Source organism: Mus musculus, chromosome 14 (assembly GCF_000001635.26).
Source record: "Mus musculus strain C57BL/6J chromosome 14, GRCm38.p6 C57BL/6J".
NCBI lineage: Eukaryota > Metazoa > Chordata > Mammalia > Rodentia > Muridae > Mus > Mus musculus.
The window spans coordinates 78,582,836-78,610,009 of record NC_000080.6 but is presented as its reverse complement, the minus strand read 5'-3'; the positions used below and the strand labels follow the sequence as shown (position 1 = coordinate 78,610,009).

At 42.2% G+C, this 27,174-nt stretch overlaps 1 protein-coding gene and 1 non-coding gene across 15 annotated transcripts in view; one reads left to right on the top strand and one right to left on the bottom strand.

Moving 5' to 3' along the window:
• Nucleotides 1-27,174, top strand: part of Dgkh (diacylglycerol kinase, eta) — a 173,381-nt gene that overhangs the window by 122,720 nt on the left and 23,487 nt on the right. For 12 of the 14 annotated variants that reach the window (XM_011245100.3, NM_001081336.2, NM_001281794.2 and 9 more), the window contains 13 exons: nucleotides 416-501; nucleotides 3,010-3,109; nucleotides 5,460-5,733; nucleotides 6,877-6,984; nucleotides 10,871-11,002; nucleotides 13,248-13,365; nucleotides 14,523-14,633; nucleotides 14,767-14,863; nucleotides 20,029-20,136; nucleotides 22,374-22,487; nucleotides 22,756-22,890; nucleotides 24,254-24,417; nucleotides 25,530-25,635. In XM_011245100.3, the coding sequence (XP_011243402.1) occupies nucleotides 416-501; nucleotides 3,010-3,109; nucleotides 5,460-5,733; nucleotides 6,877-6,984; nucleotides 10,871-11,002; nucleotides 13,248-13,365; nucleotides 14,523-14,633; nucleotides 14,767-14,863; nucleotides 20,029-20,136; nucleotides 22,374-22,487; nucleotides 22,756-22,890; nucleotides 24,254-24,417; nucleotides 25,530-25,635 (1,653 nt within the window). Of the gene's footprint in view, nucleotides 1-415; nucleotides 502-3,009; nucleotides 3,110-3,609; nucleotides 3,645-5,459; nucleotides 5,734-6,876; nucleotides 6,985-10,870; nucleotides 11,003-13,247; nucleotides 13,366-14,522; nucleotides 14,634-14,766; nucleotides 14,864-20,028; nucleotides 20,137-22,373; nucleotides 22,488-22,755; nucleotides 22,891-24,253; nucleotides 24,418-25,529; nucleotides 25,650-27,174 lie in introns of all 14 variants that reach the window. The other 2 variants (NR_104044.2, XM_011245103.3) reach the window with 2 other exon arrangements.
• Gm26251 lies at nucleotides 6,179-6,300 on the bottom strand. Its single transcript, XR_003951308.1, has one exon. It is a non-coding gene; the product is annotated as a small nucleolar RNA SNORA40 (small nucleolar RNA).

Here is a 27,174-nt window from a genome sequence, read left to right as displayed (position 1 = left end):
AAGATATAAAGATTACCAGGTTCTAAAACTGGGAGTCAGGGAAATTTTTATTTTGCATGACACCCACACACATGCACATGCACATACACATACACATACACACACACACACACATACACACACATACATACACACATACACATACACATACACACAAACATACACACATGTACACATACACACACACACAGACACATACACACACACATACACACACATGCACATACACACAAACATACACACATGTACACATACACACACACACAGACATACAGACACACGCACACACACTAGCTTTTCATGGCAGCCTTTGCCCTGTTTTCCAAATGTCACAAATGGTACATTTCTGAAGCAATCATGACTGGGTTGTATAGACACCAACAGCAATCATATAGCGCAGGGGTTTCTTTTCCAGATGACAATTTATGAAGACTCCGTTGCAAACCATCTTACGAAAATCGTCAACTCTGATGAGCATGCGGTGGTCATATCGTCTGCCAAGTGAGTTGTGGGGCTGGAGTGGAGAAGGTGCTTAGTTACGTGAGAGCGTGCTTAGTTATGTGAGAGCGTGCTTAGTTACGTGAGAGCGTGCTTAGTTACGTGAGAGCGCACGAGGAAAGGTATTTCCTGATGACACCATTTCTGGTGGTTCTTCTTAGACAATAATTCGACCTGGAGTTTTCGTCACATTGGCGTCTGCATGGAGTCTATTCAGAGTCTATGCTGCTTATTTTGAAACATTTCTGTTATAAAAGTATGAAAAGTGCGTAGAATTTAAATGTCCATTTGCAAATTATCAATGGTTAATTACAACACAGAAATCCTATCTCGTTAAAATTTATTATTTCCTGTACCCATGTTTTTTTTTTTTTTTTTAATTTAGCAACTGTTTACATCACCAAAAGGAAAATAGTGAGATTCTCCAAAATGACATCTCTTGGAGTGTTTAAAATCCATAATTATAATTTATCTCAAACTCATTAGATTTTACTTAATTCCAAACACGGAGCCAAAGCGTCATGATGTTATCCTAAATGTGGAACTTCAAGTTTACTTTTGAAGCATCTTATACTTGCATCGTGAGAAGGTTACAGGACCCTAAGGCAGAACACTTCTGATTGTCCCACAGATTGAGCATCTAGCACTCTCCTAATTTGTGCCTCAGCCCTGTGCACACAAGGTGCAGAGATAGAGCCAGGCTGTTCCCTCTGCCTCTCTGCATCTCAGAGATGTGGGGGAAACTGAGGTAGGAAGCCATGGCTGCCCCTTTCCTTTCTACAGGGATGGACTGAAGGGCTCCATCCCTCAGAGTCAATAGCCCAAGCACAGCAGTGGTCAGCGCTCTGGCATGCGCACAGTTTCACAAACCCAGGAGGAAATTAGGTGAAACCATTACAGTAATGGCAACGTGGACCTTTAGGTACACAAGCTGGTGAGAATGGCAGTGTCTGCTCTCAGGAGTGGGATTTCACAGAGGATCTTCTGTAGAGCAAGAAAAAGTGGTTATGACAGACTGACATCATCCATGAAGAAATTCTGTATTATGTATAGAAGGATTAGATAGGAAGCCCATGAAGGAGTCTAATAAATGATAAGCTAGGCTCTCTTAATTCTCTTAAAAATTGGAAATTAAGGGGCTGGAGTGATAGCTCAGCATTAAAGAGCCTGCTGCTCTTGCAGAAGACTCTAGTTAGCTTTCCAGCTCCCACAACTCAGCTCACAACAATTAATAACTCCAGTCCCAGGAGATCCGATACGTGTCTCCTCAGACACTAGATGAATGTGGTACACACACATACATGACATGCAAGCACACACAGATACACATATTTTTTTTAATCTTAAAGAAAAATAGAGAACAGAAACTGGAATGTGAAAAGTCAGCCAGTTCCAAGAGGATTGGGCCTGTAGCTCAATGGCTGAGTGTTCACTTAGCACTCGTGAGTCGCGGGTTCTATCTCTGCATCAGGAAGCAGGCTGAGGGCTAGATGGCCCACAGAGCTAACCCCTAAGCAACAGGTAAAACACAGATGGTTAGGGATAATGCTCCTGAATGACCAGTTCGAAGGCCTGGAGTGTAAGCAGGGTGCATGCATGTACCCTGTGCCTGTCACAGAGTTTGATTTTGTAGTATGGATGTATAGAGAAAATACCATTCCTCACCCACCAGAGAAAGTTGTGAATTTAATAGAAAAAAAAACACTAGTGGAACTTATTTCTCCTTTAAATTTTTACTGTATCAGTGATAGAAATGTTTTACTTTCAAGATATTTCTATCAACATACACTTTTTGCCAAAACCAATCTATTCATATGCCATTATGCTGGCTAAATTTTTAAACAACTGTTTGAGAGGTAGATGTCTTTCACGTTATTTTTCTCTCCAGTCCATTTCTTTTGCAAAGACTCCAAATGTAATTAAAAGAAACAAACAAGTCAGCCATCGATTGCTGACACTAATGAGACCTAAATTGAATTAGGCTTGTATATTATTGCATTGGTTATCTTAAGGGGGGGGGGATGGATGGGTTAACAGAGAATATAACTGAATTCAAGTGTCTGATTGGTTGGTACCAATACACACAACCTCTTTGTTCTTCAGGTAGCAGTGAGCTACCAAGATGTCCATTTGCTGACACCTTGTAGATCCAACAGATCCTGAAGCTAGTGACGAGCTTGTGCCTGCTCACCATGAAGAAAAGTGTCTCAACTGTGGGGGATGCTACAGGATTTTTAAGGGATCTGAAAATATTCTTCTTACGGAATATTTAAGCATTTGAGGATGGTTCAGCACAGCCTTACTATAAGTACGGAAAGCAAGGCTTGCTTGTGTATCTGTTTTTCACCTAACAGTCGTAAAGATGTCTAAGATACGTTAACACAGATGGAAGGTCCATCTTCTGTAAGAATGATCTCAGGAACTCGAGGTTGGGCTCCTTGCGCTTACTTTTAACTTCATTTGTACATCAGAGCACACAGACTATAAAGGCGCCTTCTCTCTTCCTCAAAGGATACTCTGTGAAACCGTGAAGGACTTCGTTGCCAAAGTGGAGAAGGCACAGGACAGAACACTGGAAAATACAGTAGTAGCCGAAGCCGTGGCCAGTAAAGTAAGAGGGACACAACACACATCAAGGGCATGCGAGTTGTTCACTGACATTATGAGCACCGAGCTGTGCTGTAAAGATTGCCTTGGTGTACTCTTGCCAAAATACCCAAAGAGAAAACAAAACAAAACAAACAAACAAACAAACAAAAAACCAACGTTTTTATTTAGGTATGAGGATTTACAAAAATGCCTTCTAGTTTATGGTTAGCCTTTAATATGCACAAAACAGCATTGCTGGAAGTATTCAGCAAGCCATTTTTTTTCTTTTAATTTAGATACCTTTCTCTGTGATTGGCATCTTAAAAGGGACATGTGGTCAGCCTGCCAGGGGAGGATGCTAGGGGGCCCATGATCCTGTTGGGTGAGGCCTGGCTTTCCATGTCAAGCAAGCGTTGGTGGCCCAGTTCCCTCCCAGCACGGGTCTCTCCATTCTCTAGACTCAAGTCCTTGTCTCCTTCTAAGTTCTATTTCCTTCGTGACGTTTTTTTCATACCTTTACAGATTTTTCCCTCCTTTATGAGCTTTCTGATGCTAAGGTAAGAATAGCATATAGACTTTACAAGGCAGCGTCTTTACTTTTAAAGTCCATGAAGGGGTCTCTGTACGTAAGGCTCGGGAAGGGTTCCTGCCCCTGAGGCCCTGGCTGAACTAGGGGATGAAGTGGAAGAAAAAGAAAGTGGAAATAAATTTTTCCTTTAAATTTTTATTTAGTCTATGACAGTTTTATTCACCTAGACACTGCTTGGTCACATCTTCACCCACTGGGGAATGGGGAAATCTGCCCATGCCCACAGTCCTCCCTCCCCCAGAAGTCATCAGCTGTCCATAACCCCTTAGCCTAGGGGTGGGAACCCCTCCCCTCCCCACTGCTGGAATATTTAGCTGCTGATCTTATGCAGGTCTTGTATATTCATTGCAGCCGCTGCGAGTCCACGTGTGCAGCAGCCCTGCCGTGTCTGGAGGCCACCATACCTCACCTCTCCTCCCTGTCCTCCAGCCCTTACGTGTTTTCTGCCCCTTCTTCCACCAGGTTCCTTCCCTGAGACTTGGGCGTGGGGGAGGCGTGTTAATGTGATGTTCACATTGCGGCGCTGACCATTCAGAGTCCCCATTTGCAGATGTTGTGATTCTTTCCATAAGACTAAGGACTCTACCAAAGTGCTCTTAGAAGTGAGGAGACCTCTGGCCAAGTCCCAGAATACAGAAATAACACTTAAAAGCCAGCAGCCTTGTTACATACCTTTGCTGAAGACACTGAAATCAATGCTTGAGGAGTTTCACTCGTTTCCTTCTCTGTGGAGAGTTTCAGGAGGCCATGGACTTAGCCACGCCTCTGTCTCAGAAGTTCTTCATCTGTGACTTTGCTTGGCTTTTCATCATGTGGCGATGGAAGCCATTGGCGGTAGCATTAACAGTTTTGATCCCAAATGTTTCCTTTCCTGGAGAAAAGCAAGAAAAGCAGAAAGAAACAAGACCTCTGTGCTTGGTCATTCTGTTCCCCTCTCCCTCCCCTCCTCATTCCTGTGCATTTTCCTTTGAGATCTTTCTTGGACCCAGTAGTCCTGAGGGAGCACTGTTCGGTTCTTTGCAATATAGAGCTGCAGCTCAGCCATGCCTGCAACTCCTGATGTTAAACGGGTGCCTAAGTCAATCACTTTACAGGAAGTCCTGGTGTTTTTGTATATTGTGTATCTATCAATTTAGTATTGGTTGCATTCTAAGGAGGAAAAGCGGCTCATAGGTTGTAAACATTGGAACCTGTGGTGGCTGAAGAGGTGGCTCGGGTATTATGAGCTCTTACTGCTCTGGCAGAGGACCCAGGTTTGGTTTCAAGCACCCACATGGTGGCTCACATAGCACTGGTTGCGGGTGACCTGAGACCCTCTTGTGGCTTCTAGCCCACCAGGCACACAACATGGTATACATGCATGCATCCAGGCAAAACTCCCATGTACATAAAGATTGTTCTAAGAAGACTTTCAATCCTGAGATAGCATTTGGTGCTTCTGAAGTGTGAGTCAGTAGGTAGACACAAGAGCTGTGTTTTCAGTCATTAATGCCATAGGTCTGTATCAGTCAGCTAATAGCAAGCAGTTCTGTGCTTAAGACCTAACTCGCTTAGAGATCGTTTTCTGTCTTCAGTAAGTTTAAAATGTATTTAAAACAAAAATCTACAGAATAAAAGACTATAGCTACTTAAATGTTGATGTTTTTATTCCCAATGGTTAAAGATTTATCTTGCATAAAAATACATCTGCCAGTCTAATAGGTTTTAATTTCTTCCCCATTACCCTTGCGGATGCTTGTTTGCTTGCTTGTCACCACCCTTGATATTTTGTTTCTTTTCTTAGTGCTCAGTCCTAAACGAGAAGCTTGAGCAGTTGCTACAAGCCTTGCACGCGGACTCTCAGGCCAGTCGAGTCCCCCCAGGAATCGGCCCTGCCATCCCCGAAGAGGACACCGTGGAGTCCGCCAGTGACGAGTCCTTGGGTGAAAGCAAGGACCAGCTGGTGAATGACATTGGGAAACCCTCCTCCCAGAAAGCCGTGAAGCCCCGGGAGATAATGCTGCGGGCCAACAGTCTAAAGAAAGCGGTGAGGCAAGTCATTGAAGAAGCTGAAAAAGGTACACTCTCACAAAATTAGCTTCCAAGGGGCCGCAACATCCCGCTGCAAGCATAGCCGGGGCCTGGCCAGGGCCGCAGCATCCCCACCGCAGGCATAGCCAGGGTGCGTGCGTGCGTGCCTGCATAGTGCTCGGATTTGTTTCCCATTTACAGACAAGGCTCACGGCACGGTAGAAGACAATAAGTTCACTAACAGGAAATTTGTACCTAGACGTGTCTAAGTTCAGTAGTGAAGATCTGCGTCGTAATGATGCAATCTGCGTACACCAAGATTTCAGAAGTAAATGAGGTTGTAATATTTCCATCCCAACTTAAGTAGAAGAATAGTTATAGAACAAGTCTAAAAATCTCAACCTTTTTACTTTATTGCCATCTCCTTATTGGCATCTCTTTATTTCTTATACCTGCTGATAGTAAAATAATAATAATAATAATAATTTTTTAAAAATTCCTTCTTGTATGTATCAAAACTCATACTGAACAATGAGCTCTTGGTTGCAAAAGAGGATTTATATTTTGCACCTGATAGTGATGATTTCTTAATATCATTAACATTTTTAAAAGCATATAAATCTTTGAATTTGAAAAGATTTGCTTTTTATTTTTGCTTCTGTGCACGCATGAGTGTCTGTGCGTGGGAGGGTGTGCGTCAGTCAGAACAGGTGCCCCGGGAGGTACTGGATCCTCCAGGAAGGAGTGAGCTGCCCATTGCAGATGCTGAGAACCAACCATGCGCATGAGCAGTCGGTGCTCTCAGCCACTGAGCCATGTCTGCAGCCCCTAGATTTAAACTTCGGTATGGGTGTACATGTTTCTTAGTATTTTAGTGCCAGATGAAAAATGGTTTAAATGTGGCTAATGTTGGGAATCCCCTTCCAGGTGTGTAACTTGTCATCAGGCTTTGTATTTTGATTTAAATTCATGTATAATTTTATTCTAGTAAATATGAAACCGTAACAAATTAATTTTTAGACTGCAGTATCCACAGACATCACTCCCAATTTGGTCACTAAATAATGTTGTTTTGTAAATGTACAATTTCTTTTGGTAGTTGGTTTAGTTTTTCTTTCCATAGCATATCTTAATATGAATTCATTTTATTTCCACTTACGCAAGTCTGTTTCCCTTCTTACTACTTAAAGTTATGGATGAGCCAGCAGTGCAGCCCTCTGAGCCAGTCAGTCCGTCTTGTGACTATGATACAGAAACAGATGAAGCTAAAGAGGACGACGCGAAAGAGTCGCTATCAGGTGAGAAGTCGATGATGACGTCATCAGGAAAGCTCAGTTACAACTGGCTTTGCATTTATTTAATTTTAAGTATGAAACGAACTGTTGAATTTCTATTTTTCTAAAGGCCTTTGGGCAGTCTGTGTTATTCATGAACACTAAAATAATAATGGCAACGTATGAGTTAGGTTGACAAGTATTCTTATATCTCTTGTGAGATCTAAGAGATATCTAGAGACCAACAATAAACTAAGTGTTATGGGATGATTGAGTGTCTTAGAAGAAATAGCCAGGTTTCCCCACTTTAGCATGGGTTGCTCTCAGATTTCTTGGGAAACTGCGAGAAAGCTGCTGGCCTTTGCTGCATCAAGCTTGGCCTTTGACGGATTCAGCAGAGCTTTATATTCTGCTGATTGACCAATGCTTGTTGCGAAGCTAAGCTTTAAAACCAAAAGCCTTCTAACTACAACTCTGTCTCTACCAAATTACTTTCTGCCTAGAAGTGATTGTTGCTTGAAGATTAGTAACTGTCTCCCTGCCTATTGACTTTGAGTAGGAAATGAATTTGTCCTTTTAGCATTTCACATAATGTAAGTGAAAGTTTCCAGTTACTGTTGGATGAGACAGGCAGAAGTTAAAATATTAATGTTATGATATAGTATGAAAATAATTATAATGTACTCAGGAAAAGTCAGCATAGTATATCAGAACTGTTTCTTAAAATTCATTAACATTTTGTTTCCAAACTTGGACTGATTTCTGAAGCTTTTCTGTAGTTTTCCTAAGTAAAGATGAAGATGATAGTAGCCTATTTTAATTGGTTTGTAGTGAAGATTGGCCGGTTTACTACACAAAAGCGCCCCAGTGGTGCCTGCTGCTCTCTGTCATTGTTGTTGTTGTTATTGTTGTTGCTTTGAGAAAATTTGTTTGATCGTACTAAAAACTCTTAAGAAAAAATAAAAATTAAGTTCAGTGACGTTTAGATAGTCAACATATATATCTACAGGCAAATTATTATATTCACTTTCCAGATGGTCATTGAATCTTCAGGACATTCAGTTCTAATACATTCTCTCTAGTGTCTGGCTATAACTGTTAGAAGACTATTCTTTATCATAAATTTACATTTTCTTCCTTGAAATTCAACCCATGATGGAGAATATTAGTGGGTTTTTTTGTGTCATAACGTATGCAGTAAGAACATCTGGCATTTGTATGGTGTTTTTATGATTGGCTTAAGAGTTAATTTCCCAGATGACATTTTACTAATTCCAAGTTGAATCTGTGTTCTGGGGCCATATCTTCCCTTCTTCCCTATGGCAGTCCTTAAATGATGCTGTAAAGATCCCTTGCTACGTCTGATGCCTCCTTCATATCTGGTGTCTCTTAACTTCTTCCAAGAGTCTGCAACTTGGTGATTTTGAATTGTTCATTTTTCTGGCCGCATTCATTTGGCCAGTGTCGATCTTTAAAAGTTTTGAACAAACCCCAGATGTTTTCTGTAAGGCAGTGACATAAATACTCACGCCACTCATTCAGCACATCATGACGTTGCCCAAGCTACTGCATTTCTTCTCAAGTTTAATTGCACTAGCTTTCCCTCATCTTTGTAACTGTTCTTTTTTATTTTTATTTTTTTTAAATTTGGACCATCACATTTCTACCTGTTAGGTTGGGGATTTAGTTCAGTGGTAGAGCGCTTGCTAGCAAGCGCAAGGCCCTAGGTTCGATCCTCAGCTCTGGAAAAAACAAAAAGAAAAACAAAAAGAAAACCAAAAAGACATTTCCACCTGTTAAATTCTTGTGTCATCTCCAGTGTATTTGATCTGTGAAGTTGGTAATCAGGCTTGGGATATAAACTACTGGCCATAGTAGGGTTAGCGATGGCATCTATACATTTGTTCTCTTCCATACGTGTGCACTCTTGTCCATGGCCTCCAGTCAGCCATTAGTCCACCTTACCATACTCTCATAGACTCAACACTTCCATTAATTAGAGAGGAAATGGAAAGGGCACTAAATATAGAGATAAACCTAGACTTAGGAAAGCCTTTAATCTTGCCACATTTGATGCCAATTTTGCCTGTAATCCAACTTATTGAAAATCATTGGCAATCGAAGTGTTCCTTCTATTATCTTTATTGAATCATCTGTATTGTGTCATTATTAAATTATACCATTGATGTCTAAGATGTGAGAAATGCAGTATATTAATGTGTTCAGGTGGTGCCTTACTTAGGAAGACACTAATTTGATTCCCTGCAGTGGAGTATTGATCTTAGGCAGTACTGCACTTTCTGCTTTATATCAGAGGTAAACATCAAAAGTTGCTGCGTATTAGAAATTAGCTTCAGGAGTCCCATCTGTCACACACAGGAGTGGCTCTTCTGTTCCTTTTGTGCATCTGGACTGTTTTTGATCAGAGAAAATACATGCAAGAGTAACGTAGTTAAGTTTGTAATTAGTCTAAGGGAGAGTGAGGATAATTAAGTTTCAGAGTACTTTTAAATTGAATTTAATTTCTAATGTCTTTTTAATACCAATCACTGGCCTCTAGATGAGTTCAAGGTGCTGTTTTTTTTTTCTCCATTATCTTGCCTTTTGTTAGATACAATTAAATCTTTTCGATATTTTCTTGAATATCTTAACTATGTGGAGCTTTTACAAAAACGTAACAAAACCATTTGGAGCTTATCACCATTCAAATAAATGATGTGGGTTTTATTTAAAGATTAAATGACATCCTCGATTTTAATTTTTAAAATTTTTTTATAATTAATATATTTTGACCATATTCTTTTCCCTCCTCCAATTTCTCAGATCCTCTCTAATTCCCTACTAACCCAACTTCATGGTCTCTCTCCCTTCCTCCCCACAATAAAAACATCCCGCCCTCCTTCTCCCCCAACCAAAACAAACAAACACATAAAACAAACTAAATACTATACACAAAAGCACGTGGAGTTCTGTTTTATGTTGGCGTAGAGTCTGCTTTGAAGTGTGGTTGATATACCCAGAGACACTCCATTGGAGAAAACTGATTTTCTCTGTTCCAGAAGGTATCAGTTGTAAATAGCTTCTTGGTTAGAGGCATGATTTTGTATCTCCATTTCCTTCTTCATCCTGGCATTTTGTCTGATCTGAACTCATGCAAGCCTTGTACATGATGCCTCCTCGGTGAGTTCATGTGTGTATCTGCCCTGTCGTGTCTGGAATACAGGGTTTGGAGCTTGTCCACCACCTCTGGCTCTTAGAGTGTTTCTACCTCCTCTCCTGCATGGTCCCCTGAGCTTTCTGAGGAGGAATTTGATAAAGACATCTCTTCTAGGGCTCCCTCCCCGTTCATTGTCTAGTTGTGGGTCTTCGTTAATTACCACCTACGGCAAGGAGAAGCTTATCCGATGAGGGTTGATTGATGCCCAGAGCTGAGTCTAGCCAGGTGTCCCATCAATTGAAGATTATGTTAACTTCTGCCTCATGTGTGTTCATGTGTTCTGCTGGGAGTCGCATCACTTAAATATGATGGTTAACCTAGTATTCATGACTAGTGGGTAATGTGGGTAGTTTGCAGCATAACAGTTACTAGGCTTTAAACTTTCTACTTGTCAAGTGTGGGTTGATCACCTTCAAATTAAGCATATTGCTGACTTAATGACAGTAGATATCTGTCCTTTGGTAGCATCTATTCAAAACCAGAGATCAGTATATCTCCCTTGGAAGATATCCTCCACATGTCTCAAGAGAAGGAAAGTAAACTGACTGTCGAGGTAAATAGAATTAACAACTTCAGTTCCACTCACTGATTTAAGGAGGCATTGCTTGTTGCGGTGTGTCTCGAGTTTAGAGGGGGTTGTTTAATTTTATACTGGTTTCATTTGTCATTTTTAATCTGGATTTTTGTCAACAGCCAAAACCACATCTCAGTCTCCTGATGCCCAGGCAAGCTGTGGCCATCCCCAAACTGACTCTGTCGCTGGTCCAGCCATGGCCACCACCAAAGAAAACCTCCCTGTGCTCAACACTAGAATCATCTGCCCAGGTAGTGTAGTTGTGTGACGTGGTCCGTGCTTTAAGACACCTGTGAAAATGAGTAACTTCAACTTATCTTATTCATGAACTACAGAAAGGTGTCCTTAGTGATAAATGTTCCTTTAAGAGAATAGTTTTTTTTTTTTTTTGCCAAACTTAGTTGTAGAAATCCAGGTCTTTAGATTATTCCATGTCTAATTGTGTAGGACGTATTCAAACTCACATTTAATTTTAAGCCTTGTCCTAAGAAATGTTAGTTTGTTGGTTCTAGGTCAGAGCCCAGGAGTGTGTGCCTGAATTGGAGCTGACCTTCTATCCTGTGATCTCCAAGGATCCCCACAGATATCTCCTTGTGGTTTTAAGCCACTACTTTCTCTGTAGGCTGTTTTAGCTAGTATTTGTTTCAGCCTGGATGAAATGAGTTTGCCTTGGATTAGGCTGATACAAGTAGACACCAAAGAGTTTAGGTGGGAGCTGGAGGGAAACACATGTGTCTCAGAGCTTCCTAAATCTACAGAGGTTTTAAAATTCCTTTCATTATCATTCAGAACGCGCTGGAATCCATTTAGACCCTTCTGGTGAATTTCTCTGTAACTATGGGCTTTAATTAAGACACTGGTTGGAGAGTTTGTTCTTCTCTTTGAATAGTGACAGGTCAGCCAGGCAGATGGTCAGGGAAATGGGGTACCCAGAAGTCACATGAGACAGTAAGATCCAGTCAGCATCCAAAGGACACCCATACACAGAGGAATGTGCACTCTTCTCAAGAGTATGTGGGACACTCTCTAGGATAGAGCATAAGCCAGTTAGGTCACAAAACATTCTCAGTAAGACCGAGCGGATCTCCAGCTCACTGTTCGGTGCTCAGCACAACGGACTGCGAGGGATGAGGTGTACGCAGCTCATAAACGTGGAAGTAAAATTAGAGAAAATAATGGAAAGACTAAAAACGAAGCAGAGAAAAAAATTAAAAAAAAATTAAAAAGCAGAGAAAATACTTTGCTATGAGAACATAAACGCACCATCCTACGACGTAGCTGATGCAGCTGAACCCTGCCTGGCGTGGAGTGGAGGGCTAAAGGCCGCCTGTGAAAAGTTCCATTCACCTCATGTGAACCACCTGGCGCCTGCCCCCCTCCCTCCCCCACCCCCACCCCCGTGGTAGACAGGAGCTAACTAATGGGAGCTGACGAGGAAGCAAGGAATACATGTGAGAGCACTAATAAATATGAGAATTAAAAAAGCAATAGAGAAAGTGAACAAGAGAGAGAGAAGATTCAAATCACCGAAGTCAGGCATGGGAGAAGTCTTGAGGCATCGTGGTGGAGCTTACAGAAATGTAAACGGATGGAAATGAGCTGTGTGATGACCAATCACAACTCAGAGGAAAGAGGCAAATGCACAAAGACATATGAACTACGAATCACGCTCAAGAAGGAAAAGACATAAAAACCCAGGAGACAGAGGCAGGTGGATCTCTGTGAGTTTGAGGCCAGCCTGATCTACATAGCAAGCTCCAGGACAGCCAGGGCTACACAATAAATGTCTTAATAAACCAGGAAAGAAGGGAAGTATAACTCTGTGTCTTCGAAGATTTCTCTTGTGTCTAGCACTCAGAGTGGGGCTTCCCCTTCTAAGGGGAGTGGGGAGGACTTACATGAGCAGGTACTGGGAGGAGAGGAAGGGTAATATTGGGTTATAAAGTGAATAAATAAATAAGCTTAGTAAAAAATGAAAACCTCAAAAACTGCATGCATGTGTGCACATGTGCTCATATGTGCACATAATCGAGCTAAGCCACCAAAGGTCATAAGTGAGTACACTCAGGTTACAGAGTAGATCAGTATGTAAAAACTGCATATTTATCATTATATTTCTATATACCGCAACTGAGCATTCTGTCCATGCAATTAAGAAAAAAGTTCCACTTGAAATTGCATCACCAATAACAAAATACTCAGGAATGAATTTAACCCAGAAAGAGAAATGCTGGAAGCTACAAATTGTAGAACTGCTAAATGGTAAGTGAGAAAATATCACAGATATTCCTTTTCATGTTTTTCTCTTTATTACAACATGCAGACATTTGGAAATATTAAAACACTTCACGTTTCCAAGCATCATCCTCTGAGCTTTGGCTACTGAGTGGTCACTGAAAACCAGGCGCTGGGAGCAAGCTGTTTGAGAAGGGCAGGTTGAGTGGACCAGGCCTGAGTCTGCTTCCTCTTAACATGTGATGCTAATGTTTCTGGCAGGTTTGAGAGCAGGACTTGCTGCCTCCATTGCTGGGAGTTCTATCATCAACAAAATGTTGCTGGCGAACATCGATCCTTTCGGGGCAACACCGTTTATTGACCCAGATCTAGACTCACTGTAAGGAACACTTTTGTAGCTATTTGACTTCTGTTTTTGTTTGTTGGTTTGTGTTTCTGTTTTGTTCAAATCCTAAAACTTTGCATGTGTCCCAAAGTGTATGAGTCTATCTGCAAAAAAAGGGGTGGTGTGGATGCTCAGAAATGGATCATGGTCTGTCCCTGAGATGGGTCCCTTTCTCACCTGCTCAGCAGCCACTCCCTGGTGCAGAGATCTGTGCCTCGCCCTGAGGGGTGACCTTAGTGCTGGTTTGTACTTGTATTCATGCCATCCCCAGCCTTTCTCTCTTCAGTCTGCTAACCCTGCCATCTTTCCTCACCCCATTACACAGTTTCCTTATTTCTAGCTTCTAACCCACATTGACTGCATCTCTTTTTTAGACTCCCCAAAACACTTTTGGAAGCTTGAGATATATTTACTATTGTTTTCATTTTAAAATTTGCACACACACACACACACACACACACACACACACACGCATGTACATACCATGACTTGTATGTCTGGTATGGTCAGAGGTTGACTTACAGGAGTCAGTTCTTTCTGTCAACCATGTGTCCTGGGAATTGAACTCTGGTCATCAAGTTTGGTGGCACACACCTTTACCTCTGGTATAAGGAGAGAATTGACTCTTGCAGATTATCTTCTGATGTTCATACATATGCCTGGCACACATGGCATCTGTGCAGAACCCATCCACTCCATAAAGTGATAGTGGAAAATAAAAGGAAAATGAGTGTGAACAATATTTATAGCAATGCACTGAATTCAGAAGTTGCTTTCTTACAGTTTGTCCACTATTAAGGGTTGAAATGGAAGAGAGTCTCTCATGAAAGAGAGAGGGCACTGCACCTGACTGGAAAGCCCTCATGTAGATAGCGGCATCTGTCTGGGTAGTCAGACCCTGGCATAGAAGAGAAGGCGTAAGGCTGCCAAATTTAGTAGAAAACATAAAACAATGACTGTCTTTGCTCTACTTTTGCCTCAGACCAAAAATTATTGCACTTGTGCCCAGAGGATGTCTGCTGGGTATGGCTTCTCCTTCCCAGGCCTCCTGGAAGAATGGCTACCTAAGGGTAGTAAGACTAATCGTGTAAATAAACTGTACTGTAATGACTCTGAAATTGACTTTTGTGTGCTTTTCCTTATTATCATAGAGATGGATACTCTGAAAAATGTGTCATGAACAACTACTTTGGGATTGGATTAGATGCAAAAATTTCATTAGAATTTAATAATAAGAGAGAGGAGCACCCTGAAAAATGCAGGTAATTTCAATAATACCCATAATGTTGTTATATGAAGGCAATTTTACTTTAATTTCATTTATTATCTCTTTTGATTTAAGAAGTAAATACATAACTTTTCCTGACGTTGCACAACAATATTTATTTTTTTCAGAAGTCGAACTAAAAACTTGATGTGGTACGGAGTCCTTGGGACCCGGGAGCTACTACAGAGATCGTACAAGAATCTGGAGCAGAGGGTTCAACTTGAGGTCAGTTAATCTTGAAACAAAGGCATTTGAGTTTTTCCTCCATAGATAATTTGTGGAGCTAAGTTGACCTAATTTCCCCTTAATTAGCGATTAAATATATTGTAAAGGTAGTGTCAACCCTGCCTAGAAACAGCAGATGTAACCTGGCCATTCCTGTCTGTTCCTGGAGCTGGGGCCACCAGGGTGGAGCCATGCAAATACTGTAGTAGGACAGTGTCTTTAATAATGGATTTTCTACACTCAAATGTTCCAGTTCTGCAATGCCCAATGTTTTTATAACATCCTTGAAAAATAGTGTTTGCAGCTCATACATTTTAATTTAAATATATATTTATTTTGATCCAATTATTTCTAACAAGTCAGTTAAAAAATAAGATTTTGACAATTTTTTTTCTAATTTAAGTAGAAACTTCAGGATAACAAAAGTTACTGAATCTCTTGCGATAGCAGGAAAAAGATGATTGGGAGTCTTTGAAGTATATCAATAACAGTAAATTTATTTTCTTTTATCTTTTGTCCAGGGCATATCTTTTCTATCTTCCTTTTGTGATCAGGTATTTTTATTTAAAGCATATCACTAATACAGAGGAATTTATAACTCTCAAGTCTTAAATACTCCGGTAATCTAACTAAACTGAGTACTGTTGTCTTGGCATTATCCTAACAGTGGGTTGTAGGCTAACTGTCAGCTAAATGTCCTAACGATAAGCCCAATGCTCCTTGGCACCCTAGGAATATCACTAGGTGATCAGCTGCTTTGATTCATGGTTGCTTGTAAAATTAAACTACAGATGGCTAGGTGAAAGGCTACCAGTCTGTCCACCACAGTCCCACCACAAGTCAGTGTAAGGTGCCCTTGTATGAATTGTATGCGTTCCTTCATTTTGATCCCTGGCCCCAGGTGGCCACACTCCTTAAGAACAGTTAGTTGTAATTATTGCTGTTACCCTTAGTTCGTAACACAGTAGCTGACACTGTCTCAAGGCAGAAGTGGGTACCAGGGAAATGATAATTTGATATGGAAGATGCCCCAATGACTGACATGTTGCTGCATGGCTCCAGGAACCGACTTGATTGGGGCATGAGGGAATGAAGAAATGACAGAAAGATACATGGACAGAAAGCTGGGATTGGGGGTCAGGCTCTGAGCTGCAGGAGCTGAGCACCTCAGGAATTCAGCAACATTTTGGCTTGCACGGGGAGGTGGGATTTATGGTATACAGGAGACAGGCTTAGCTAACCTTGGTAGGAGCTGTCTCTGTAAGGGTGCAGCTTCAGGCAGGAAGTGTCTAGGGACAGAAAGCCATGGTGAATGTTTTCTGCATAGGCTGTCTACACTAGCCCTTGGTCCCTTGCAGAAGGCTTTGCCACACCTCCAAGCCTGAGGCTACAGGATCCTTGACATGGTTGTGTCTCTGTCGACAACACACAGTCACTCAGGATTTTACTCACTCAGTGCTTCCTCTGTTCCTTACAGATGAATCTGATCATAAATTGGGGGTTGGAGGGGACAGACTCAAAAAATAAATTTAGAGCCAGGTGTGGTGGCACATGTTTGTAATCCCAGCTCTTCTGGTTTGGAAGCAGGGCAGCTGCCCACATTCAGGCCTGGAGTTTCAGGCCAGCCAAGGCTGTATTGAATGACCCTTTCTTTAATAAACAAAGCAAGCAAACAAAACAACTCTAAAACCATTTAATACTTATAACCTGTCTTACTTAGGTTTTTACTGCTGTGAGCAGACACCATGACCAAGGCAAGTCTTATAAAGGACAACATTTAATTGGGTCTGGCTTACAGGTTCAGAGGTTCCATTCTTTACCAAGGCGGGAGCATGGCAGCATACAGGCAGACATGATGCAGGCAGAGCTGAGAGTTCTACACCTTCATCTGAAGGCTGCTAGTGGAAGACTGTTTTCTAGGTAGCTAGGATGAGGGTTGTAAGACCACGCCCACAGGGACACACCTACTCCAACAAGGCCACACCTCCTAATAGTGCCACTCCCTGTGCCATGCATATACAAACCATGACATAACCTAAACAGCTTATAGGCTTGCCAACCTCATGCATGTTCCGAATGCTCTCTTAGCCCATAGTAGATGCCCTGACCCAAAGGCTGCTGTATAATGAAGTGTCTACTCTCACATGTAGTTTATAGAGTACTGGATACAAAAGTGAAAGCAGAAAGACTGCTTGTCAGCCTGGGTGGCTGAATGGCCTCTGTTACTGGAAGCCTTCTTTGTTGCTGATCCAAATTTTAAAGAAGACATCTTACCTAGAGCTCTTTCCTTTGTTTTTAAAAGACCCTGATGGTGTGGATCCTTTGACAGTGTGCTGATACGATGGGTCACTTTAATAAAGTTTTTAATACATTAAGTAAGCTGTGTAGATATAATGGATGGTATAAACATCAGTTAAGTATTTTTGTTAGACTAACATATTTCATTATTACCAATCAAATAAAAATGGAACCTGTATCTAATTCATGCAGTGTTCCAAAGTGGGGCCAAACAAATGAGAGCTCTGTGAGGTGACTCCGTGGGTAAAGGTGCCTGCTGCTGAGCCCGATGACCAGAGTTCAGTCCCTGGGGCTCACATGGTTGGAGGGGAGAACTGACTACAGCAAGTCGTCCTCCGGCCTGCCCATGTGTGCATACATGCATGCTCTCATGCACACTTAAATGAACAATTATTGTGGAGCAAGTGGAACCATGCTATCAGACAGATGAACTGGCCAGGTCAAAGCAGATTTAAAAATCCTGATAAGTCTTATAACTGAGAACAATAGGCATTAGAATCAGCACCTGGATAGTCGTGGTAAGGCAGACATGCAGCCTGGCACCTCTGCATTTCTCCTCCCTTGAGCAGTATATCATCAGTGCTCTGACACCCGAGTGGCATGGCAGAAAAGCAGACTGACAAATGATAATAAAAACGAAATGATATCTGAAATACCTAGACTTTGATGCAGTCTGCATGCCTGTAGACCATGTAGTCGCAGTACTGGTGATGCCTGTCTTGTTGCATGCACTTGTAACAGAAAGTAATGCTAAGTCCATAGGTTAGTTAGTGGATGTCAAACGATAGGTTTTTTTTTTTTTTTTTTTTTTTTTTTTTGTAATCAGCAACTTTCCATTCTTTGAATGTAGACACTGACCCCTGATTTTGAAACCTAAAGCTGAGACTGTGTACATACAGGTACAAACAGGCTAGATGAGTCTGGCCTGGTCGCTCGTACCTGTGATCATGGCACTGGAGATGTGGCGGTAGCAGGATCCTGAACCCTGGTCAGCCTGTGTTACGTATCCTTACCTAAAAATAAAGTAGATGCTATGTGATGGAAAAAAGAAGCTAAAAACAGTAAAGTAGAATAAAGGAAAACATGCTGATACATGTTAAAAAGTGAAATGGAAAGTCTCAGAATTCTCTGCCTTTTTTCGGTAAGGAAAAGTAGATCACTCTTTAAGAGTGAGTGTGGAAGGCTGGGTGACAGCTTTTCACCGTGGTGATGCTGTGTGTGGTGGGGAATCCAAGGCGGAGCAGAGTCTGCACCAGGCCTGTTTGGGTTCACCTTTCATTCATTATTTTACCCAGATAAGGTTTCCCCTCCGGTATGGAAGGATATGGATTTCCTGCGTGGCATTTGAATTGGTGCCAGCCAAGTGTGGCTTCTCTGTGTGCTAGTGGATGGGAGAGTGCTTGGTGCGAATTCACGGAGCGAGACAGAAGTCACAGTGCAAACTGAGAAGTGTGGGCCCATACACACTGGGTTTGCCGTGTGGCCTTGGGAAGCTCATCTAAGCCTCGCTATCGGAACAGCAGGAGAGGTTTATGACCCTCTTCCCATGACGGAACTCCGGGGGAAAGCACAACGTGTATCTCCACCTTTGCAGTAGAAGGACATTGCGTGGTGTAAATGGGAGGTCTCACTGAATTAAAGTATGCTTGCATTGACAGTGACTTGTCTATAATAAGCAGGACTTACATGGGTCGAGCAGTGTTCCTTTCTAACTGAAATAGTGATCATACAGTCTTGTGCGTTTTAAGTAGAGAGCGAATGTCAGCAAAAATAAATAACTGGAAAATGCATATTTGTATATATTCTCTCATGACATCCTACCCCTTAGCTGCCATGTCCACCTCAGCATCTATGTTTTATATAAGAATAAATAGAATAAAACAAAATAAAGTAAAATTAAAATACAATTGAGGAGTGACAAAAATGCCAGTTTTGCTTACACTAAGGAAAAGTCATTCATTTGTAAATATAAAAGAAGTAATTTTACCTTGTTTTGTGTTTTTAAAACAAGATCCCACTCTGTTGCCTAAACTATCTGGGAACTTGCAGCAATCCTCCTGTCTCTGCCCCACAAGTATGGATTGCAGATGTGTGCCAACACAGTTTGTATAAGTTTGCTTTTTAAAATAAAAATAAAAATCCAGAGAGGGGCTGAAGAGGTGGTTCAGCCTTTAAGAGCACTGGCTGCTTTTAGAGAATTAAAATTCAACTCCTGGCACTCAGATGGGCTAATGACCATCTGTCTCTCCAGTTCCAGGGACTCCATCGCCCTCTTCTGGCGTCTTTAGGCACTGTGTTCCTTGATGCTATGTGTAATTACTGTAGCAGCCACAGAGCCCCTTTCCCATCTCAGTGGTAATTTTCATTTAGGTGAATTAGAAGGTGGGAGTGTACAGTGCTATCCAGTATGCATAGCTTCCCTTGCCTTTGCATGTAGCTACATGAACAGTACAGCTTTGATTAAAAATGGTGTGTGTGTATGTGTGTGTGTGTGTGTGTGTGTGTGTGCTTGCATATGTGCAAGTGTACCAAGGCACACGTGTGGGTGTCAGAGGACAACTTGGAGATTTTGTTCTTTTCATATACATGTGGGTTCCACTCAAGTTGTCAGGTTTGGTGGCAAGCCCCTCACCCTTTGTAATGTGAGAGTGTGTTTACAAGAAAGCAAGCACCATGGTCACCTTCCTGTCTCCATAGCTCTGAAGTAACAGTGTTGCCCTTTTTGACCTCTAAGAGTCTCATGTAGCCCAGGCTGCCCTTGAACTTAATAAGTAGCTGAGGATGTTCATGAGTCTCTGCTCTTCCTGCATCCATGTCAAAGTGCTGGGACTATAGGCATTCTAACCTCCAAGCTCTTTGCCTTGCAGTGTGATGGGCAGTATATACCTCTTCCTAGTCTACAAGGCATAGCGGTGTTGAACATCCCTAGCTACGCCGGAGGCACCAACTTCTGGGGCGGAACCAAAGAGGATGATGTAAGTAGCATAGTGGGGTTTGTGTGTGTGTCCTCAGTGGTAATTACATTCCCAGAATGCCTAGCTTTAAAAGTGTGCCTCACGAAACTAATTGCAGGTCAGTGTTTACATGATAAATGTGTTACAGTATTTGGAAGGTGTGAGGTAGAATCCTAACATCTTATTTCAATGTTTCCTCTCATGGCTACAGTCTTAAGTTTCCCAGAGTTCTGCCATTAAAGGTGTGTACCACCACCCTTGGCAGGGTTTGGGACTATTTCTGTTTTCTTAGTACATTTCCCTGTGTTAGGAAAGAAAGCCACAGTCACATTTGTGCGGTACGCTACCGTTGCTCTAAAAGGAATGAGAAGGAGAATGCAGTTATTGAAGTGGGTGTATGGTAAAAAACGGTGTCCATGTCAGACTCCTGAAGAATCATACCCTGATTTCAGTTTGAGGCTTAAATGAACATGTAAGGTATAGTGCTTGTGATGTGGGTAGATACCTAGTTCTACTGAAGTATAGCCCACTCTTTGCCAGTCAAATATTCAGAAGTTGTGAAATCAGTAGAGTAAGATAAAGTTGACATTCCTGGACATCCACTAGGCACTCATTCAAAGGGCTTTATGTTCATTGTTTAACATCCATGTGACCTGATTTACTTTCCTACTTCTCCTCTTTACCCTCCTCCTTCTCCTCCTCCTTTTCTTCTTCATTTTTCTCCTCCCCCCCCCCCACCCCCATCTGGTATGTGAGCTAGGAATAAGAACTAAGGTCTCTGCACAGACTAGTAGTAGAACCCTGCAAAAACGCTGACCTACATCTTCAGCCCCAAACCTTACTTTTCTGATTTTACCCTTGAAAAGAAAGAGACAGAGTTTCCATGGTGAAGCAACTTGGATCCAGGCGGTTTGGTAACAGAGTTTAGAAGAAGTTATATCAAGTTGTGGCCTTGTATTTCCAGGACAACTTTTAATGAGGGTATTCCTTTAGAGTGAGCATTTTTCCAGTCATAATTATTTGTTACATACAGTGAGTGAGAAGTAGCAACAATACATGGCCATGACTAAATTTAAATCCTTGGCATCAGTTGTGTGAACATGCACTTAACATAAAAGCATCATATGTATGTCTGAGGAATTTTTGTTCCCTAAGATTTCTGTTTCCATACTCAAGAATGCCCGGAAAGGTTGTTATATTAAATTATGAGGCAAGGGCTGGAGAGATGGCTCAGCAGTTTCAGGCACTTCCTGCTCTTACAGAGAACCCAGGTTCAATTCCCAGCACCCAGCAGCAGCTTGTACTACCTGCAGCTCAGGCTGTCTGTCCTAGTTTGCTTTCTATTACTGTGATAAACTCCACACCATCAGCAACGTGGGGAGGAAAGGGTGTGTTCATCCCCCATGTCCTGATCTCAGTAGAGCATGTTCAGCCCCTATGTCCTGATCACAGTTGACCATGGAGGGAAATCAAGGCAGGAACTGAAGCAGAGGCCACGTGGAATGTGCTGCTGGCTGACTTGTCTCCCCGTGGCTTACTCAATCTGCTTTCCTCACACAATCTAGGACTACCTCCCACAGTGGGCAAGCCCCTCACACATCAACCAGTAATCAAGAAAATACCCGAGTCACATGACTACAAGCCAGTTTGATGGAGGCAATTCTTCGATTGGGGCTCCCTCTTCCCAAGTGACCTTTAGTCTGTGTCAAGATGATAGAAGCTGATACAGTCTTTTGGTCTCTTCAGGCACCTGGTCTCACCTGCACATATTTACATGCAGATACATTCACATGTGTATAATTAAAAACAAAAACAAATCATTTAAGAAGGTAATAACACAAATGTGTGTTGCTTTGAATACTTAAAAAAAGGGGTGTCTGTAAAACATGCCAAGTGCATAGGATCATGATTTGCATGTTTTTTACCACCAACTTTTGGGCCTTTGTAGATTCCTAAAAACATTATCTTACCAATTTTATGTGAAATATTTAACAGTTCATATCAAGGTGAATCATTTAGAAACATGTTGGTCTAGAGTGCTGTATGAGACATTTGAATATCATATTCATGTGGATGTTGAGACCTGTTTTGAAATTATGCTTATTTTGAGTAGCCCTTGAATATTTCCTTGGGCTATTATTACTTACTGATGTTTCCCATTTTGCTTTTTATGTTTTTATGGCAGGCTTTATGGGCCTAGTATTTCACTCTACCTAAACAGTTGGTGGAAATGTGTATAATACAGTTTTCCCTTGTAGATATTTGCTGCGCCATCCTTTGATGACAAGATTCTAGAAGTTGTCGCAGTGTTTGACAGTGTGCAGATGGCAGTATCAAGGGTCATTAAATTGCAGCATCACCGGATAGCACAGGTTGGTGTCTCAGGTCAAAGCTCGCCTTATTTCACAGGTAAGGACCATAGAAGGAAGCTCTGTCAGATTGCCTACACTGCTGGGCTTCTTTAAACACATATCAATGTAAAAGTCATGACTGGCTTTCTGTCATGTCTCACTGTGTCACTGCAACGGTAAAGCATGACATTCTGTTCTAGAGTGGAGTCAACCCAAACCCAGATAATGCAGGCTGCATGAATTCTCAGGTTGATCTGTGGTCTCAAGTAATGTGTTGGCTTCATTTCAGTGCCGTACGGTAAAAATCACGATATTTGGCGACGAGGGAGTCCCAGTGCAGGTGGATGGTGAAGCATGGGTCCAGCCTCCAGGGATCATCAAGATTGTGCACAAAAACAGAGCTCAGATGCTAACCAGAGACAGAGTACGTAACTTTCATTTGATTGGTTTAACTGTGTGAGTGTTGGGGGAGGTGTGGGACGTATATGTAAGTGCGGTGCCGATACAAGCCAGAAGATGACACTGGATCCCCCGGAGCTCGAGGTCCAAGTGGTTGTGAGCCCCCTAAGGTGTGTGCTGTCATCCTCTGCAAATGTATTAAAACTGATGAGCCATCTCTCTGTCCTCCAGAATTTTATCAAATCATTTCAAAAGTTGGAAATGATGAAAAATAGAAAACATTGAAAGCAATGTAAATTATCTCTTAAATGCACTGTGTATCATGTTTGAAGCATGTAGCTCACTGGAGTTTTAAGTATGAACAGTTATTCGGTTTTAAGTTGAGTACTCTTGTTTTGTTTTGCAACTTTGAAGTTTGCTGAGCAGTTGAGCAGCAAGTACATAGAACTCCTGTTCCTGTATATTTCTTTCTTTCTACCACCCCCCAGCACACAGAAATTCCCATCGCTCATATGTTGTACACACATGTAGTGTGGAACAGCTTTTACAACTGGTGGTCTATTAATATATTGTTAACTGCCAGGCGTGGTGGCATCCACCTTTAACTCCAACACTTGGGAGGCAGAGACAGGTCAACCTCTGTTAGTTCAAGGCACCCTGGTCTACATATTGAGTTCCAGGCAGCCAGGGCTATACAGTAAAACTGTTTCAAGCATACTCACATGCATACATACATACATACATACATATAGAAAAATACACGTGGGCACACTCACATATGCACACACACTCATACATTCTCACACATTCCCACACATGCCCTCCCACTCACCCCCACAGCCCCTCCCCCAACACACACTCAGTTTCACACTCCCAGATGGCATTGCTCTCTCTGCTGTTGACCTGTGTTCTGTCTTCTTTCTCCCTTTCTCATCTTATCCCTGGCAACCATTGTTCTTTCTAACCGCCTCCATAGTTTAGTCTTCCACAAATATTTTTAGTTAAGGTCAGCCCTTAACTAATAAGGCTGACAGAATTCATACCATCTAGTAAAAGAGTGAAGTGAAATAAAATTATGATCAATCACTCATTGGATAAATAAAGACTGAAGCATAAGCACTATTTATGAACATCAGTGGTGGAATCATCTTTATTGGTCACTTTTCTCTCTTTGATGCCATGCAGTGAAAGACTTGAAATACCCCTTTCATCAATTTAGTGAGTTCTTAGAATAGAGCAAAGCACTCGGAGTTCCAGACTCTTGTGCGTGGGTGGGTGCGTGTGCTTGCGCGTGTGCGTGTGCGTGTGTGTGTATGTGTGTGTGTGTTTAGTTATGTTAGTCTCCAATGTCTAACATAACTGTTCCTTGCCATCTTGGTTTTAAATAGGCCTTTGAAAGCACCCTGAAGTCTTGGGAAGACAAGCAGAAGTGTGACTCTGGGAAGCCAGTTCTTCGAACCAACCTGTACATCCATCCCGCCCCTGACCTGGCAACAGAGGAAGTGTCACAGATGCGGCTCTGCTCCCAGGCTGCGGAGGAACTCATCACTAGGTAAAGGGCTTCTGCTGGAGAATTTGGCTGGGAGAACTCTGGTCTTGGCCAGTTGTGTTGTCTTCTTTAAAGTTGTTTTAAGGGTAGTAATAAGGGATGTGTTGGCTTATTTCATTAGCTGCTTCCTGCGGGCCTAGGCTATATCTTGCCCTCTCTATCAGACCTTCCACACATGCTGTCTGTAGTCTACATGTTATGCAGCTTCGAAAACAATGATGAATGTCCTGACACACACTCTCATTAGTATATCCGCACTACCCACTTGTTGCCCTGGAACTGCTCACTGTGTGTGAGATGTTGGAAGAAGTCTGAACATGAACTGTTCCCACACGTCATGAGACAGAACAAACAGTTGTAGTTTCTGGCAATGTACTCCAAAGATTTAGAGACAACACATACTTGTCCTTCTAGACAGAAAGGGGAGAGATCTTTTAAAACTGAGTTTGATGAATGTAAAAGATATAAAAGTCGGCCAGGTGGTGATGACACGTGCCTTTATCTCAGCACTTGGGAGGCAGAGGCCAACCTGGCCTACAGAGCGAGTTCTAGGGCAGCCAAGGTGACACAGAGAGGTGTCCTGCCTCAGAAAACAGAACAGAAAACAAACAGGATATAAAACGCACTACGATAGAACTAAATTACAGAATGGAAGGGAGGCTGGGACAAGATTGTTGACCCTCACCTGTCAGCTCGCACGTGGGAATAGATTCTCAGCCTGCCACGCGGCACATAGATTCAGTCTCTGCAAGCCTCCATCTGAAGACTTGAGAAAGTATCATCATAGGCTGTGGACGTTAAATGTTCTAATGTATATAATAAAACAGTTAGCATGGAGGTGCTGAATATGTGAGGCGTGCCCTGGTGTGTTGCATTTAAAGTTTCAGAGAATGACAGATCAGTTTCTGGAGTGCAACTGATAGAGCATCGGCGTTGTATGTTCAAGTCCTGGGCTCAACCGCAATACCAGAGCAAACCCACAAAGAAGTGGATGTCTCGGTGACGTGAAAGCTACACTTTCCCGTAATGCTCTCTGCAAGCCAGGGGACACTCTTCAGAAGGCGAGTCTTCAGTGATGGCCCAAAGTGTCTATTTTGTCTCATTCTTCCCTTTAGGATTTGTGACGCAGCCACGATTCACTGTCTCCTGGAGCAGGAGCTGGCACATGCAGTGAATGCCTGCTCACACGCCCTGAACAAAGCCAACCCACGCTTCCCGGAGGTGAGGATTGAATGGTAAATTCTCATCCCACAGATTCTTTTGGCGTTTCAGCTACTGGAGAGCACTGGAGAGACCCGCCCTGCGAAAGACAGCAGTGTCTGTCTGTTGCTATGATTCAAACATTGTCAACAAAAGCAACTCGAGGAAGGAAGATTTCCTTCGAGTTTCATTTTTTATTTGGCTGACTTGTGTCCATTACAGTCCATCATGAAGTCAGCTTATAACTCAGGCAGGAACCAGAGCAGAAGGCAGGAAGGAATGTTGCTCTGCCTTGCACTTCAGGCTCACCTTCAGGGGCCGTGTACCTCCCAGGACCATGCCACTCAGGTGGCACTGCCCACAGCAATCAGGAAAATGCTCCACCAGACTTGCCTGCAGGCCAGTCTGATGGAGACATTTTCTCAGTTGAGGTTTATTCTTCCCAGAAGACTCTAGTTTGTGTCAAGTTGATAATCTAATGATCACAGGTTGTTAATGAGTTTCTACAAGAAGCTTATAGCAGATCTGTGGCCATGATTTTGTTTACCTTTTCCTGCCATCCATCTGTCCGTCCATCCATCTAGCCATCCATTTATCCATCCATCTAGCCATCCATTTATCCATCCATCCATCTATAATCTCTCTGCTCTTAAATTTTCTGCATTTCTTTCTATTTTACTTGCAATCATTTGTCACCTTGACATCTTTCAAGTCTTTCTACTGCTTTTATTAAATTTCTTTTTTCCTTTTCTTACCCCCCTCTTTCTCTCTTTTCTTTTCTTTTTCTTTTCTTTTCCTTTCCTTCTTCCCTCCCTCCCTCCCTCCCTCCCTCCCTCCCTCCCTCCCTCCCTCCCTCCCTCCCTCCCTTCCTTCCTTTTGGGGATGGAAGGTAGCCACAGAGCACATGTGGAGATCAGAAGACAGTTTGCAAGAGTGAATTCTCCCTTTCCACCATGTGGTTTCTAGGGGTTAAACTGAGCCATCAGGCTGGGTGGCAAGCACCTTCCCTGCTGACTCATTACCTTTCCTGCTGACTCATTCCACAGGCCAGAATTTTCATCTCTCTTCCTTTCTTCCTTCTTCCTCTTGATTTACCCTCTCCCCCTGACTCTAAAAAAAAAGACAAACCTAGAAATGATCATATGAACTTGGTTGGAGATGTTCAGTCAGTTCTTGGTTTGGCTTTGATACCCTACTTCACTTTTTGCTAAATTGTTGATGTTTCTGTAGTTTTTAATGTATGTGTCAATAAATGGAGTGGGTATAATTATAACTCTTAGAATGTGAACTACTGTGCAATAGGAGTCTAGAAAAAGCTGATACCTTTATTTTATTCTTTTAATTATTCAATTGAAATTACCCAAACTAGTGTTCTATTAAATGTTACTGTGCACGATTAAAGCTAAAAAATCAATGTATTTGGAAGCATTGAGCGAAAATAGATAGAATTGCAGTTGAAGCACCGTGGAGGGGTGAGCCCCTCTCTGTCCAGTAGAAAGCTCTGTGTCTAACCTTTGACTCTCCCATGGCTGCACTACCTTAATTGTCTGCTATTGACCA